Source organism: Mangifera indica, chromosome 19, assembly GCF_011075055.1.
Source record: "Mangifera indica cultivar Alphonso chromosome 19, CATAS_Mindica_2.1, whole genome shotgun sequence".
NCBI classification, from domain to species: Eukaryota; Viridiplantae; Streptophyta; class Magnoliopsida; order Sapindales; family Anacardiaceae; genus Mangifera; species Mangifera indica.
Window position 1 is genome coordinate 7,597,537 of NC_058155.1, and position 18,181 is coordinate 7,615,717.

The 18,181-nt window shown below is 32.0% G+C and overlaps 2 protein-coding genes and 1 pseudogene across 2 annotated transcripts; 1 reads left to right on the top strand and 2 right to left on the bottom strand.

Annotated features, from left to right (window-relative positions):
- Positions 1–2,501, bottom strand: part of LOC123202879 — an 11,627-nt pseudogene extending 9,126 nt beyond the window's left edge.
- A 1,387-nt stretch (positions 2,502–3,888) lies between these two features.
- Positions 3,889–5,342, top strand: LOC123203261 (BTB/POZ domain-containing protein At4g08455-like). The gene is made up of 2 exons (XM_044619559.1): positions 3,889–4,266; positions 4,748–5,342. Exons 1-2 carry the CDS (start codon positions 4,003–4,005, stop codon positions 5,201–5,203), a joined length of 720 nt encoding a protein of 239 aa, XP_044475494.1. The 5' UTR covers positions 3,889–4,002; the 3' UTR covers positions 5,204–5,342.
- Positions 5,343–6,501: 1,159 nt separating this feature from the next.
- On the bottom strand, positions 6,502–14,616 carry LOC123203258 (UDP-sugar pyrophosphorylase-like). The gene is made up of 17 exons (XM_044619557.1): positions 14,342–14,616; positions 14,132–14,236; positions 12,799–12,915; positions 11,957–12,097; positions 11,506–11,605; positions 11,165–11,289; positions 10,968–11,039; positions 10,763–10,827; positions 10,184–10,244; positions 9,976–10,093; positions 9,244–9,368; positions 8,727–8,803; positions 8,130–8,235; positions 7,911–7,970; positions 7,282–7,362; positions 6,956–7,195; positions 6,502–6,848 (listed from the first exon to the last, which is right to left on the bottom strand). Exons 1-17 carry the CDS (start codon positions 14,456–14,458, stop codon positions 6,681–6,683), a joined length of 1,878 nt encoding a protein of 625 aa, XP_044475492.1. The 5' UTR covers positions 14,459–14,616; the 3' UTR covers positions 6,502–6,680.
- Positions 14,617–18,181: the final 3,565 nt, after the last annotated feature.

Here is an 18,181-nt window from a genome sequence, read left to right on the forward strand (position 1 = left end):
GCAAGATCATCTGCAGAATCAGAATTTAGGGCTATTGCTCAAGGATTGTGTGAACTGCTATGGCTGAAGATTATCCTAGATGATTTAAGAGTCAAATGGGAAGGTCCTATGAAACTTCATTGTGACAACAAGTCAGCTATCAATATTGCTCATAATCCTATACAACATGATAGGACAAAACATATTGAAATTGATAGACATTTCATTAAAGAGAAATTGGAGGAAGGATTAGTGTGTATGTCTTATGTTCCATCAGAATGTCAATTAGCTGATGTTCTAACAAAGAGGTTGAACAGTTCGAGATTCCATGATCTTGTATTCAAGCTGGGAATGGAAGACATCTATTCCTCAGCTTGAGGGGGAGTGTTAAGTTGTAAATAAATTAAGAAGTAATGAGTTGTAAATAAAATTAAGAAATCCCTTAAATGAAGGGATTAAGTTAGATTAGGAAGTACCCAATTTAAAATCCCTTGAATAAAGGGATTAAACAATTTTCCAGATTTAGGAGTGATTTAGTTTCTTATTTTTCCTCTTGTAATCTACTATATAATACCATGTACTATCAATTCAAGAATTAGAAGAAAAATTCAGAATTATTTTTCTCATATTTCATCACAGTATTTAATTTATAAAAAAAAGAAATACTTCAACAACCAATCAAGTACCTGCTTCAGAAGTTTGATTTGTGAAGGTTTTATTCCAAAATAAGAATTCGATTCCAGAAGCTCCAATGTTCGTGAATGTGTATCATCCGACGTCATGATCGCAAATGGAATCTCTTTACATTCTCCTATAAATTTGAAAGTGACATCACTGCTGTAAAAAATCTACATGAAGTTTCTTACAGAGAGTGATGCACACTAAACATGAACTTGAGGAGAACTAGGTCTGATTGCATAATTTCATAATTTTCAACAGAAATCAAAATCAAACTGTTTCAGTTATAGCATGGCCACCTACTTTACTATCAGTATTTTCATAGAATAAGCTTTTGCCGATAACAAACCTTCTGTGAGTTGGCAGCTAGCATCCTGAAGAGCCAAAATACACTCAATGTAGTGCTGTAAAAAACATGTTCCAGTAGTGGTTTCTGCTGGAAGAGCCAACTGCAAGATATTAAAAAATTATTAGTTACTGATGTCAGAACAACTTCAAACAGATTTAAAGGAAAAGTTATCATTAGAAGTTATGTCAAATAAATAACAAGCTGTTAGATTAAAAAAAAGTCATTAACTTATAGTAACTAAATTTGGACATTTTCTATGAAGGATGAGTGGTATAATAACAGAAAATATGCTTATCATTCCCACTTCATTTGTGAGATACAATAACTAGGAATAACTAGAGATAAAATCATAAATTAAAGTAAAATATCGAAGTGATAAAAAAAACAATTATATATACTATGATTCACAAAAATAATTTAATACCCAATTAATACAATAATAAAGCACACACCTTAATTCCATTGTATCCAAGGCGTTCCCCAAGACCACCTGCGACAAGAACAAAGGCAGCATTCTTAGCTTCCTTAACTCCTGCCTGCTCATAATTGATAAAGGTATCATCACCAAAAATTAAAGATTCTCCCATTGGAACCTGCAAAAATTATTTCCAACTTATCAGCCAAATTCTACTCACTCATTTATTTGCTGTGCTAAACTGCTGATACTAGTGGAATCAAACATCATTCTCTTCAGCTATATAACCCCAAGAGAATGACAAACTTCTAAGTCCTCACAAAATCGTAGTGGGTTGAGCTACAGTTTGTGGAGTTTTGGTGGCACTCAACCATTATAAAACTAAATTCAAACTTCCGCTCATTTAAACTATATGTTATGGAATTTTGTTAATTCTGTACTGGGGAGAAGCCAAAATTATCAAGGAGCTCGTATACAAGCAGGCCAAGCAAAATAGAGCATTTCTCCTTTAACAAGGAAAATGAAGCACAGAATCCGGAGACATAACACAAATCAAATGAAATTATGTGGTTAGATGACTTCTGCCCCTTGTCCATGAATTCCCATATCATCAACTAACAATAAGATATAGTGTCATTGCAATAAATGTTGATTGATAATCAAAATGCATTTCTCATTAATCAATCAACAAACACATTTGCATTTGTAGATATGTCTAAAAATTGCTTATCAAAATTATTTTGCAGGAGGAACTTGAGATAGTATATTGGTTGGAAATTCATAATGAAAATTCTATAATAATTTTATCATAATTTTCAGCTGATTAATTGACTAAAACTGAAAATTTGTAAGTCTAAGAAGCATGAAATTTAAATTTACTTACAGAAGGAGTGAAGCCATCAAATGGATTCTTCCCACTTTGAGTCCCCTAAAAGTTCTCTAGCAGTTTTAATGTAAGATTTCAAACCACCAGGATAGCTAAAGTTAAGCCGAGCCACCTAAAAGGAACAGAGACATGAAATTATAAGAACAAAAAACAGAAAAAAGGAAAAAAAATACATATTTTGACACCAAAATCATTATGTGTTTATGGCAAGCTTAGAATTTACTGATTGATCTTCCTGAAAGTTTCTTTAAAGGCTAACTAATAAGCAATCAAAATTCAAAACAATGCATCTTGCTGTTCTCGATTGTGTTTAGAGTGGTTACCTGGAATTTTCAAATTGGTCAGGCACATGAATCTGATAAAAGTTGTTCCCTGCTAGCAGCAGTAGTCAGAAGTCTTTTCTTAAATAAGAAATCACGCAAACAAATGTCCTCTGGTTTAGTAGGCACATCTGAACAAGAAGTCTTCTAGAAGGGTCACCAATTCCAAGTGCATCATATTTATATTATTTTTCCCTCGTTTGTCAAAACATATTTATATTATTTTATTTAAATATTATTAATCATTATTTTATTTCTGTGTTTCAAAATATTATAATAATATCGCTATCGAACTGTATTATAAATAGTTTTTGTGAAGTTTAAGTGTCATTTTTTTAATTTTATTAGCGAAAATGGATATTTTTCTTGTCTTGTTTTAAAAATTAACATATTCATTTTAGGTATTATAAAGTATATTATAGTCCTAACTATCCGCATTATAATATTTAATTTTTTGGGTTATAATTATAGTTTTTTAAACTATTGGTGGTATATTGACATTTTTAAAAATACCCCCAAACATTTTTTTGAATTTCTAAAACCCTTTGAAAAAAATTTGTTAACACCATAGTAGTTAATTGTGTATTGTATGTTATATCGAAAATCTAATTTCTTTATATTATATATCGTATATTATATTATATCATATAATATATCTTTTTAATAATAATAATAATACAATAATAAAAAAATTCTAAGAGAGAGAGAGAGAAACCAGCCAATCATGGCGTTGGAAAAGGGAATGAGAAAAATAAAAAAACTTTGAGAGAGAAAATAAAACATTTAAAATTTTAATTATAAGAAAAAATTATTAATTTTTAAAATTTAAAAGAAAATTAAATAATATTTTATTATTTTTAATATATTACTAATTAAATAATAATTTTACTCTAAAATTTAATTAATTTTAATAATTTATAATCTGGTGTTTGGTTTTTCAATAGTTAAATAGTACTAATTCGAGAGTATAATAAAGTTTGGGTTTTGACCTATATAAGTTTATGGCAAAATATATGTACGCTTCATAGTGTACCGTCCTCCCCCCCGGAAAATGATAAACTTTGATTCTGTTTCTACTATTTCTTCGCCTATGGTTAGCTTTTGATGTCCTTCCTCGGCAGACATGGATAACCGGACTACTCAAGAGACACATATACAGAGAGGCAATTGCAGTGCTTCTTCAATGGTGGCTGTATTCCCACTTTTCTTGCCTGAAATATTTGTTTTGGTATTTGCTTAAACGCTTGGCTCACGCATTCTGAGTAACCTTGCACCCGCAGAAAGGTAGCCACACCAAAACACTTAACTATAAATGTATTACCCTACAACGTTCCTCAACTGAACCCAAACCAGAAATTGGAAAACAGAGAAGAAGATGTCGAATTGCCAAGGTTGCAGGAGGACATACTGGTCATACGAATGTGGCATCTGCAAAGACTGCTTCGTGAGGTCGGGAAAAACAGTTAACGAGCTGCAACGAGAGATCGAAGAGCTTAAAGACAAAATTGCCTTCTTACGGATTCCTTCTCCACTTGATCATCACGATCAGCCATCTTACACCGACGTCGTTTTGCTGACTGCCTCCGACGACGGAACTCCTGAGTCCTCCGTTCCTGTCCCGGCTCACAAGGCCGTTTTGGTCAGTACTCTGTACCCATTTCACACATTTGCTGAATTACTCATGCCCATAATATATTTTTTTTTTTTATGATGCATAAAGTTTTGAATATAAAATAAATTATATAGATGATATATCATATTATTTTATTTTTAATTTAAAGTTATATTTAATTTAATTTTTGAATAGATATTTAAATCAAACAGGTCAAACCATTTATCAGACTTTTTTTTTGTTTTCTTCCCTTAAGGTCTTAGACTTAGACATTGATTTTTCAAAAAGATCGAGTCTTTAAAGTATACGATGAACTCCTCTGCAAAATATTGACGCACGTGTAAACAAGGTGCTCTACCAAACTAATGGACTCTTCTAAATTAAAAATAAAATAATATCTAATTATATAACGATACATTATCTGTATATTTAATTTTATATTCAAGACTGGATAGCATTGCTCTTTCTTACGTATAGATATTATTTTATAATTGTAATATCTGAACAGGTGAATCGTTCGCCAATGTTGAAAGCCAAGCTAGAGAATGAGATGGAAGAAAAGCAGACTGCAAGCATAGAGATCAGTGACGTATCACATGATGTTCTCTGTGAATTTATCAACTATCTGTACACTGCTGAAATATGCCTTGATGAGAAACTGGCCTGTGAACTTCTAGAATTAGCTGAAAATTATGAGGTTAAGCATCTTAAAGCCTACTGTGAGGAGTTCCTGGTGTCCAAATTGAACTGGGAAAATTCAATCACGAGATACGTATTTGCACACCGACACAATGCAAAACGTCTCCTTCTTGCAGCGGTATCATTGATCACAAACAATATGAGCAGCTTCATTGAAAGGGATGAGTATATGAAGCTTGTTAAAAAGGAGCCTGGCCTGCTTGTGGAAATCTACGAAGCTTACCTCTACAAACAGATCAATCCTGTTCCCGGGAAATCTCCATAGCCTGCCCCCTTTGGCTAGTCTGGCTTTCTTGTGTGATGATCTGAAGAAAGAGATATTCTTGCTCTCAGATGGGGTTTGAGTTATTTGTCAGTTAACATTACATTTGATGGGAATTTTATTAAAGAAGAAATGCCAAAAACTTCAGGGCCTGAAAGTGTTAATATTTGCATCACTTTGTACATAAAGAACTCTTCTGCATCTCTGTTTTCATGAAATATTCTCGTTAAATTGGATTGCACATGCAAATGTGTTTGTTTTAATCTAACTCTTCTTTAAATAGGGAAGTCCTACAGATCTCTTGTGGGACACCAGCGTAACAAGCATAACAGATGTACAAACCTAGATTTATTCCCTAAAACTTTTAATATTCTATTAGTTTAACTAACCTCTAATGTTTAGTTGTGTATAATTATATATTACACTAGTGTTAACTTTCCAGATAATTTTGACGTAGCTGTAACTTCGTCCACTGCTTCTTTACTCCAATAGCGCCAAAACTTATATGCAGAATTTTGTACTTAATCCAGCCAAAATTTCCACCACCCTCGAAAGATATGCAGAAACAGGTCCAGAGTCAATGCATCCAGAATCATCGAATATGGCTATTGAAAACGGGTTGCAGCATGGCTTAGACAAGTATTTGGTCACTGTGATTAAGTTGAAAGCATCATTTAATAGACAGTCATAAATACGATTTGCAGTCAATGATTAACAAATAAGCATCATTCAAATTTATAATTCCTAGAGAAGAAAAATCCGAACAAGATATCTTCTCTCCTAAAAGTCTCTAAATAGAAAACAATGACCAATTTCGCTACAATCACGATAATCATTCAGCATTGAATAAGTGTTATTTATTGCCAACCCAAAAATCAACAATCACAATTAGAGTAAAATTGCAATTTTACCATATCAAAACCAGTACAGTATCCTCTATGTCATTAACTATTGCACTATCCTAAATTTTTGTAATTGTTTTCCTACTATTTATGCAGAACAAAGAGAAAGGGAGGGCTAAGATGAGATACACCTATAGTCACCTGGTAGCACATTATACCGTCAAAGCTTAACATCTTGAGTTCTTGTTTTCCTTTTTTGCTTATTATGTAATTTCGCATCACTGAGATGATAACAACCCTGTTGATGCATGCTATTAATCTTTTCGACCAAACCACGTATAAATTTATCACCTTCTACTTGTATAATTGTGTGTTCATATTCTTGCACCCAAATCTTAGTTGCATTGCAGAAATACCAGCACTGAACACGTATTCAAAAATTCATCAAAGCAATAAACATTTAAAAGAATTAAGGACTCTATATAAAATTTAACCTTAAAGGGGCATAACAGTATCATCATCTCTGAAAAAATAAAAGGACTTCAGACCAACTTATTCCTAACCCCATAAATTGGTAAAATGCTTCATAACAGATTAAAGAACTTAAATCAATGACTACCTCCCTGTATATGTTCATTTCAGGGCTTCAAGCTAAACTTGCCAGGCTCGTTAAAATTCTTTTCCAGTTGTTCAATTTTTTTGATTTTGAAACCCCGTATCCGTATTTCTTCTAGTACCGAAGTATCTTTGTAGTCTACACCTTCAATTGTCCAGCCCTTGTTCTGCACTGAACCTTCTACTTTCACCTGTTTAAAGGAAAATATGCAGATTCAATCACATCGGACAATTTTTTTTTTTGTTTGCAGCTTCTATCTTCCATATTTTAGTAGTAAGAAATTAAAGTAGCACATACCTCTGCCTCATCAACAGCATCAACTATAAGAGTTCCATCCAAATGAAGATCTTCAAGAAAGACTTTACGGCCCTTAATGACCAAGGTTGATTTTTGAGAAACGGAGCAACTTTTACCGACTTTCTTCTTAATGTCGGAAAAAATCAGACCCCATTTTGGTTTCCATGTGATACGAGGCCACACTTCTACCTCTTGCCCATTGAAAACCTCTTGTACAGGTTCACCCACTTGGACTCCAGCCTGAAATTTAGATAAAATTTCAAACTCAAACAAATAAATTGAGAAAGAGAGCAAGAACAAGTAAAATAATAGTATAACACAATTACCTTTCTCAGAATTAAGCTGTTTGCTCGATAGATGGCCATTTCTCCAGAAGTTGCACTATGATATGGATTTCCCTTAGGCACCTTCATAAAATAAAAACCAAATTATATTAAAAACAAAAAAAATCAAACTTTAAACACCAATACATATACTTAATCCCTGAATAAGAAATGAGATTAAAAAAAGAAACACACCCATTATCAGCAAAATCTTTTCAACCAAAAAAATTTGACTATTTCCCAACTGTGAAATATTAAATGGAAAAAGGACGGGGCTAAGCAAGTTATCTCAGTGCACCATATATAATATAATCACAAACTTCCTCAATTTTCGAGGAGATCCTTCAAGCTGAGACATAAAAGAATAGACTAAAATTTAAAAAATATGATACTAGGAACAGCAACATGTGTAATATTTATCATCTTTCAAGCTTTAAGCATTACTTCTCAAGCATCTAGACTTCCTATTCTTTTATATTTACACTATTGATACTATTGCAATCTGTTTATTCATTTTCAACTTTGCTTGAATCCAGCATATAATGTGGAACCTACAAGGGACTTAAGATGAGCTTCTAATAGAATATAATGGCCTTCAAGAACAATTCAGGGTCATCAAAATCTATTTATACCTTAGCAGCATCCTCCGGGTTGTTCTTTACAGGTGAATAAGCAAGCCATGTATCCATTGCCTAAGCAAAGACATAACAGTAGGTCATTTAATAAGGATTACAACAGTAATAAGAATACCTCAAAAGCAAATAACAGCACAGAACCTTGAGAGGAATAAAGCCCAAGGCAAGAAAACAAAATCAAACTTTGAGTGCTAAAAATATAAGGAAAAAGGTTACCGTAAATCCAACTCTTGCAGATGGAGGCAATGTTTTTGGATAATCTTGCATCATACACTCAAGTCTAGTTGAGGACTTAAATGCAGTTTTGGTAGAGTCTTTGTATCTGCACCAAAATCATAAGACAAAGCGACATAATTTCAGGTTTACATTCTTATTTATTGAAAGCATGGACAGTGAAGCTAAATTAACAGCTTATAAGCATCAAAATTTCAATAACTTGGGATCAAGCCCAGTGTTTTTTCTCACATCATTGGCAATAATACTAAATTAACCTTCTTTAGCCTACTAGGAGCATCCTACAAAGTGTAATACTAAATTATAGCTTCTCGTTAAAAAGCAATCTCCTTGAGAGGAATAATTCGGTAATCAATGAAAATTCTACAAACTTTCCATGCATCATCCACTTATACAGCTATGAACTATTATCATTAGAAACTCATTTACAGAATCATTCTACTGCACTTCAGTTGCACTGCATATTCAGTTAACTTAAGCAGTGTTCTGCTGCAGCAGTAAAAGTTTAGAGACAAACTGATCATGATCTCAAAGCAGAAAATAATCAGTAATAAGATGTAATAGTAAAAAGAGAATTACTTTGGGTTAACAAACTCCTTTATTGCACCTCCAGTTTTCTTGAGCTCCTCGAGGTAAGGACCAAGTTCCAAAATCAACTGCAGAGTAAATAAATAGCAGAAGTTAAAACATTGAAACACTATCACACCTATGAAGAAAACATTACATATGCATGAATGTCATTCCAACAGAAATTCTGACCAAACTGTGAATTAACAAAAAAATGTTGAAGACAAATGCGTTTTAGTTTCAGCAAAGCCTCATCATTTCATCATAAAATATTTTAAAATTCTAAAAATATTTTGCATTGATAATGCAGATACTGACTGATATATTCTCTTCTCATTGTCAAACATGCTCTTTCAACCTTTGTAGCATTCAATTTTTTAAGCATCACTCACAAAAGTCACTAAAAATGTGTAATGACCACCGAACCGATAGCCATAATTGGATTAAATTAGTAACTTTAGTATTTATTAATCTAACTGGATGCATTTCAAAAACAGAAATATTTAAATAAGTTGGAACTAGAAATTACCTGGTTGATATTTCCAGGGAAAGGAGAATAGCCTGTTTCACAATTGACATCTCCATCAGGATGCCCAGTTGCCCGAAGCAGAGGATCCAGCTGATTGTATTCTACATTGATCACCACAGATCTCCCTGAAATTCAATTACCATCAAATCCGTAATTAAGCCTAAATTATAAGCAACATTGTAGTATTTATTATTATGTTATACAAAGAAAGTGTGGAGAACTAAAGACAATAAAGTTATGTTAAATATAATCACAGGAAAAACATAACCCTGTGATATCAAGGAAGAAAGGATTGAACATAAATTAAAACTATCATGGACCAGCAAAATCTCTTTACATGATCTAAGCCTTTTCCCCTCCTAATTTGTAAAATCTTCTTATCTTCTAAATATTCAGATATTCATTAGTTTTTCATTATAAATAATGTTTAAATGATTGTCAATCTAAAAGAAGTTTTCAAAATCCCATTCATGTAAACTTTTCCCCATTGGTGATCTTTGTTCCTTCACCGGGGAGGCTAGTGACCAGAAACACAATACATGTAATGATTTAGTCTTTAACAACCCCATCTTCCCTCCCAAACCAAAAACAATTATTTAGGTTTCACCCAAGTATAATATACAATTTTTTTTTTTAACATAAGTAAGCATTATAATCTACAAATAGAGAACATACTGTAATACATGAATCCCCTGGGTATAAGTGGGAGGAAAAAAGCATTTTATAACATACCATCAGCATGAGTAAGCTTGGTTATCCCCCCAATAGCTTCTTTTGCTTTACGCGGAACAGCAAGAGAGTTAACATGCAACTGTTTGGTAGCACTGACACCCAACGATGCTGGAATTCCCTACATTAAAATACAGTATGTTTATTTTATAGCTAAGTACAATTACTTTTTAACCAAAAGCAATTCTCCACTAGATTAAAACAACTCCACCTTGAACAGAAGTGCATTGGTATCTTGAAAGAAAAGAATCCATCTCACACCAGTATCATGCCTGAAAATATGACAAAACACCACCAAAATCAAGATACTGCATATTGTTGATCCAAAATTTAAATAAATCTATGAGATGCAACTTAATGAACATATTCATTATTGCAAATTACAATAGGGGGTATCTCCTCAAAAATATATGGGTGTGCGTATGTGTGGAAAGCAAGAAAGTTACTCCCAATGCCCATTCATCAGGATTGAAGTCCAATGAATTAGCACATTAAATAGGGTTGTCAAGTCATCAAATAGATGGCTAAATTAGAACTCTTTTTATCTAATACTTCATGATTATCATTTTACTTTCACATAGCGACCTACTACAGATTAGAGGACACTGTGTTTTTCAAGTGATACATCACCTACCAAGAAAAGTAAAACACATACAACACCAAGGTTCACAAAACAAAAATCCTCGTGGTCATTCATAAACCAACAATAATTAGAGACAAGGAACAATTTTGACTATAATAACTTGCGCAGCTAATTCAATAAATTACGAAGAAAGCATTTGAAACATACCATGTCTTCAAAAGGCCACTGGAATAAAGAAGGGAATGCACATCACCATGGCCATGTGGTTTTGTCTATAGAAACCAAATAGTGTTAACTTTTTGAAACGTACAGAATAGTTAACATTAGTGAGGTTACATAAACTCTGAGATTTACTGACTAGAATCATGGAAATACTCCGGCACTTATGAAAAATAATACCGAGAATAAGTACCTGAATTCTGTACTTGTTTTTAGGATCCAGAGCAAGCCGGGCATCATTATCATCTAAACATGCAACTTTTTCCTGCAACAAATTGTAAACATAGTATTTTAATAGAGCTGTTCTACAACTATAACCAATATTCCAAGGCATCAATTATGGTATTTAATTTATAAATAAAAGAAATACTTCAACAACCAATCAAGTACCTGCTTCAGAAGTTTGACTTGTGAAGGTTTCATTCCAAAATAAGAATTCGATTCCAGAAGCTCCAATGTTCGTGAATGTGTATCATCCGACGTCATGATCGCAAATGGAATCTCTTTACATTCTCCTATAAATTTGAAAGTGACATCACTGCTAGAAAAAATCTACATGAAGTTTCTTACAGAGAGTGATGCACACTAAACATGAACTTGAGGAGAACTAGGTCTGATTGCATAATTTCAAAATTTTCAACAGAAATCAAAATCAAACTGCTTCAGTTATAGCATGGCCACCTACTTTACTATCAGTATTTTCATAGAATAAGCTTTTGCCGATAACAAACCTTCTGTGAGTTGGCAGCTAGCATCCTGAAGAGCCAAAATACACTCAATGTAGTGCTGTAAAAAACATGTTCCAGTAGTGGTTTCTGCTGGAAGAGCCAACTGCAAGATATTAAAAAATTATTAGTTACTGATGTCAGAACAACTTCAAACAGATTTAAAGGAAAAGTTATCATTAGAAGTTATGTCAAATAAATAACAAGCTGTTAGATTAAAAAAAGCCATTAACTTATAGTAACTAAATATGGACATTTTCTATGAAGGATGAGTGGTATAATAACAGAAAATATGCTTATCATTCCCACTTCATTTGTGAGATGCAATAACTAGGAATAACTAGAGATAAAATCATAAATTAAAGTAAAATATCGAAGTGATAAAAAAAACAACTATTTATACTATGATTCACAAAAATAATTTAATACCCAATTAATACAATAATAAAGCACACACCTTAATTCCATTGTATCCAAGGCGTTCCCCAAGACCACCTGCGACAAGAACAAAGGCAGCATTCTTAGCTTCCTTAACTCCTGCCTGCTCATAATTGATAAAGGTGTCATCACCAAAAATTAAAGATTCTCCCGTTGGAACCTGCAAAAATTATTTCCAACTTATCAGCCAAATTCTACTCACTCATTTATTTGCTGTGCCAAACTGCTGATACTAGTGGAATCAAACATCATTCTCTTCAGCTATATAACCATAAGAGAATGACACACTTCTAAGTACCCTCAGAAAATCAGAGTGGGTTGAACTACAGTTTGTGGAGTTTTGGTGGCACTCAATTGTTATAATACTGAAATCAAACTTCAGCTTATTTAAACTACATGTTATGGAATTTTGATAATTCTGTGCTGGGGAGAAGCCAAAATTATCAAGGAGTTCATATACAAGCAGGCAAAGAACAAAAAGAGCATTTTCGTTTAACAAGGAAAATGCAGCATAGAATCAGGAGATATAACACAAATAAAATGAAATTATGTGGATAGATGACTTCTGCCCCTTATCCATGAATTCTGATATCATCAACTAACAGTAAGATATAGTGTTATTGGAACAATATTAATTGATGATCAAAATGCATTTCTCATTAATCAATCAACAAACACATTTGCATTTGTAGATATGTCTAAAAATTGCTCATCAAAATTATTATACAATAGGAACTTCAGATAGTAGTTTGAAATTCATAATGAAAATTCTATAGTAATTTTATCATAATTTTCAGCTGATCAATTGACTAAAACTGAAAATTGGTAAGTATAAGAAGCATGAAATTTAAATTTACTTACAGAAGGAGTGAAGCCATCAAATGGATTCTTCCCATTTTTTGAGTCTGCTAAAAGTTCTCTAGCAGTTTTAATGTAAGATTTCAAACCACCAGGATAGCTAGAGTTAAGCCGAGCCACCTAAAAGGAACAGAGACACAAAATTATAAGAACAAAAATCAGAAAAAAGAAAAAAAGTACATATTTTGACACTAATAAAAGAACTAGGAGCCATCATAGAAATACATCTTTTTAAATCCTCATCTAAAGACTCATTTTAAAATTTAAAAATAGAACAAAAGGCAAGACTATGTCTAATCATAATCTCTTTTTCTAAATCTACCATATCATTATGAATATATGCATGTAACCAAAATAAATAAATTCAAGAAAAAAAACTCCACAGGATGGTTTAATGGCAACACTAAAGGGGCGTTTGGTTTGGGTAATATTTGATTACTAAAATAGAAAGATTACCTTGAAGATAGATTACTTAAAAGATTACTGGGTATAAATGATTACTATGTTTGATAAAATTTTATAGGTATAAATAATTATGTGTTTGGTTAAAGGTAATAAAAGATTACTAGTAAATTATTTTACTTAAATGCCCTTGAATATAATTATTTTTAAATATTTTTTATATTATTTGTCATATTAATTAAAAATAAATTTATTTTTATCTCAAAAAATTAATAAATAATAATTTTTCTATAATAAACTAAAGATTACCTCAGTAATCTTTAAATACCTAAGGTGAAGGTGATAATCAGATTACTATCTATATTACCTGCCACGTCAGCATTGGTAATAGAAAATTACTGTAATCTTTTATTACTGACAAACCAAACAAAAGAATAAAAGATAGATTACCAAGGTAATCTTACATACCCGTAACCAAACGCACCCTAAAAGTAAGAAACTTGTACATTTATACTTTCTAAGTTTTGGCCACAGGTATGCTCTCACATCATTTAACTTCTCAAAAGCATCAAATAAACAAAAAACCTCAACTTTAACAAAACTATTAAAACGGAGATCTGACTATCAACCTATCACATGCTTTAATTCATTTTCATATCACTCACATAATGTCACTCAAACTGATCATTCCTATTCGATATCATGACTAGATCTGCCTGTCAACCATTTCTATATGCGAGAGGGAAACACTTCTATTGCATTCGGTTAAAAAATATTTTATCCATCCCAGTGCTGTCATTCATCCTACATAATAATAACACTAGAATGTAAACAAAATAAATGCTAAATTGCCAAAAAAAAAAAATCAAAACAATTCACACACACATCCACAAAAGACAATCTAAATGAGAAGCAAAAATCAACAACCAATTACCTGATCAAAGAAAGCTTTTTTCTCCTCGACATCAACGCCAGGCTCTGCCCACTGCTCAAACAAATGACTCTGTCCCATCTCCATCAACATCTTAGCCAGTTCAATCTGCCACGTCACCGCCAGCACCAGGAACAACACCAATGCAAATCATAAGCAAAATCAACAAGAACAAAATAAAACACAGCAATTAAAAATTTTTTACGGTCGCACCTGCTCAGAGGAAAGGAGAGGGAGATTTTTCAGGAGATTAGTGGCGGAATTGGCGAAACCGCCATCGATGCCGAGTTTGGAGAGGCTATGAGTGGTTGATTCGAGCGCCGACGCCATTGACAAGGAAGAAGCAAACGACGAGGCGTTGGGCTGGAAGGAGTTTGTAGACAGTAATTATAATTTATACGAACACTCCTGGTTTCTAGCGTACGTGTTTAAAGGCGATATCTTGAGTTTCAGTTGAGGTGGTCTTCTTCTTGATGTGTATCTTCGAGCCGAATAAGTTTATATGATTAGTGACTGGTGACCGACAGTACCTGTTGCAATGCAACCGCTTCTCAGGGAGGTTAAAAGGCAACTTTAACAGACGTTACTCAATCACTGACGAACAAGAGAATATTCGTCATTACAGAATTCAAAGATGGACCCCTTGGTATTATGAAATAACAATATTTCCCATACCTTTTGGAAAAATCCACATCACCCCAATATTTCCCATACCTTTTGGAAAAATCCACATCACCCCAATTTTTATAAGTCAGCCATTAACTTTATTTAGAGTAGGACATTTTCATCATTTTATATAATATATCATTACACAAAAAATAATATAACCTAATAAAAAAACTAATATCACAAAATAATCAATCATAAAATTTATTTTTTTGAGTTTTCACTATACATTTCTTGGCCAACTTATAAAAGTCAAAAGATTAGTTTGAGTTGTTAATAGAGATGAAAAATAGGATAAATGGAAGTCATGAAAGGCCAATGCACTTATTCCCACCCAAGGTTTGTTGAATTGCCGAACCAGTACTCATTAAATATTAAAAACTCAAACTTTCACCTATAAGCTTTTAGAATTAACATAATCAATCAGTTATAGGGGAAAATTCATTATTTAACTAGTAATATATTAGAATTTTTAAAACTTTATATCATTTTCTTCCTAAACTCTACAACTAATAATTTTCCCCCAAGCCTAGGTTTTGAAATGTTTCATTTTCCTTTTAAGGTTTTATTTTTTTCCTTAGATTTTCTCCAATGATCAAAATCGGTTTTGTTCCATCAACACTTTCTCACTCCTAATTTGGCTTCATCCATAGACTAATTTTTCATCTAGATGCATTCGAACGAAATTGTCTTCCTTCATTATATCTGTTGGCGCTTCTGATTCACCTTTCTTTTTTCATCGTTCAATTTCATTCGAAATCAGAACCAAAGACGAAGAGTCTAGACATGTTTGAACGAAGACCAAACATCCAAATGTGTTTGATTGAAAGAATGAAGACAAATCAACATTCAAAATTGAAGGGGTTCTTATGTTTGGCCTTTGTTGTCTGTCTGTCAATTCAAGAGTGAAAAAGCACTGATGGAACGAAGAGAGACTGTCAACGAAACTAAGAGAGACCGTCGATGGAATGAAACCAATTCCAATCACTAGAGAAAAGCAAGGAAAAAAATAAAAACCTTAGGGGGAAAATGAAACTTTTCAAAACTTATGTTTGGAGAGGGAAAATTGTTATTTTTTAAAGTTTAGGAGAAAACTAAGATTAAGTTTTATAATTTTAAATATTTTATTGGTAAAATGATGACTTTACATTAGAATTAATCAATTCTATTAATTTTAACTACTCGCCGATGAAAGTTTGAGATTTCAATATATAGCAGATATTAGTTTAGTCTTTTGGCCTTTATGAAAAAAATGAAATAATAAATTGAAAAAGTAAGAGAAAAATTAAGAAAACGTAAAAACCAATATATTTTATATCATATGAATTCAATATATTTTAAAATACATATCATTTTTTATTTGTATCATATCGTATTGTAAGATACTGATAACTATGATTCAAACTAATGATAAGAGGATGTATTTTATAGTTTTTGAAGTTGCAAGGTTTGAAATAGGTTAGAAAACCCTTTATTTCAGGATGATAAAGATTATGAAGGGTAAAATCAGGATTGAAATGGGCAAAGGTGGTCAATATGAGCGAAAGTTGAATAGAGTTTGTAATTGTTCAATTGCAGAAGAATATAATTTAGAGAAGTTAAAGTTCTGGGCAATTTTAATTTAAGCTATGATATAAGGAAAAATAAATAAATGTTGACGGAGAGATTAGCTTGAGTGATTAAGAGAAAAAGTCTCTTGTGAAAGGTTAGGATTCAAGTAATTTATTCACTTATATTAAAAAAATCTTGGATTAATTAACTTATAAAATCCTAATATATCAAATCCAGTGATAATGAGTTTGATTATTATATATCAAAATTTATCTGTCTGACAAAATTGGGCAAAGTTCTCCCGTTATCAAAATAAATAAATAAATGTTTATATGGCTCTTGGACATGATTTTTAACAAATTTTAATGTTAACGGCGTTAATGATACTTTTGAAAAAGAAATATTTTAATTTTTTAAATTAATTATCAAGATTTATGACTCGCAATAATTCAATTCAAAGTCTAAACTGGCTTAAAGCATTTACTTTGAGATGAGATCTTCACGTTGGCAAATACCAAATGGGCCATCAAACGAGATTTGATGTGCAAATTTTCAACTTGTATTTCTGTAACTAATTTTTTTCTAACGACCAGATTTGGTGACCTGTACAACCATGACCAATAATTTTTCATAAAGTCGCTTTAAACCTACGCCATTAACTTTTCTATTTTTGGTTTGTCTTTTCATGTGTTGATGCTTTAACCGATTCCAAAGCATATGCTATATTGATAAAGGCCTTCAGCCAGGCCCATATTCCATGCATGCAAACTATAAAACAAAGGCGGAAAGACTCATGCCCACCCAAGGCCCGGTCTAATCACATGTTTTTATCTATAAAATTTTAAAAAACTAAATATTTATATTATTATTAAAATTAAGGATAAAATAATTATTTTAAATAATTTTAAAAATAAATTTTTATTTCATTTCTTTCTTTTAATTTAAAAAATTAACAATTTTTTCAAACTCAAAATTTGAAAAGTTAATTTTTCTCCCTAAAATTTGTATTTTTTCTAATGTCTTTTCCGACGATCAAAGCTGACATTCTCACCCTTCTTCTATTGACGGTTGAATAAGGAAGGGCTGACAAATCCACAAATCTCGTTGGTGACCTGTCGTCCTCTTGTCATACAATGAACTGAAGAAGGAAGATAAGTTGTGCTCGCTTTCATCGATATCTCGCTTCGTCAAGCAATAGGATGATGACAGGTTGCCAACAAGATCTGTGGATTTGTCACCCTTACTTCTTTTTTTCGCTTCCAACAATGAATTCTTTTCTTGTATGTCTCTGAATTAGCACTTGTGGGGAAGTTCCTTTTTTTGTATGCCTAAATTTCATCCTAGTGCAATATGAACATTCTTTTCTCCCCTCTTGGTTGTCGAAGCACTGGTGACGATGAAGATGGAAATGTAACTTGTCTGGCATTCAGTCTTCGCATAATTAATATACACAGAGATATCTTTGTATGTATGCTCATGCAGCATATATTAATTTATTATTGTGCAGCACGAATATTGACATATCCGGGCTGAGCATTATTATATATATTTACTTTAAATACATAAATAAATACATACTTACATGTATCATCATATACTCACACAATATATATTAATTGATTATTATGAACCCAGATGTTAACATCTCCTGATTGAATAATACAATACGTATCTAATTTAAATATACAAATAAATACATATTTATATGTATCATCATATAATTAGATATTACTTTATTATTAATTCAAAATTATTCAATCACATGATAATACATTTAGTATGTACTCGTCTATATACTTAAAGTAAGAACACATAGTTTCAAAAACCTCTCTACCT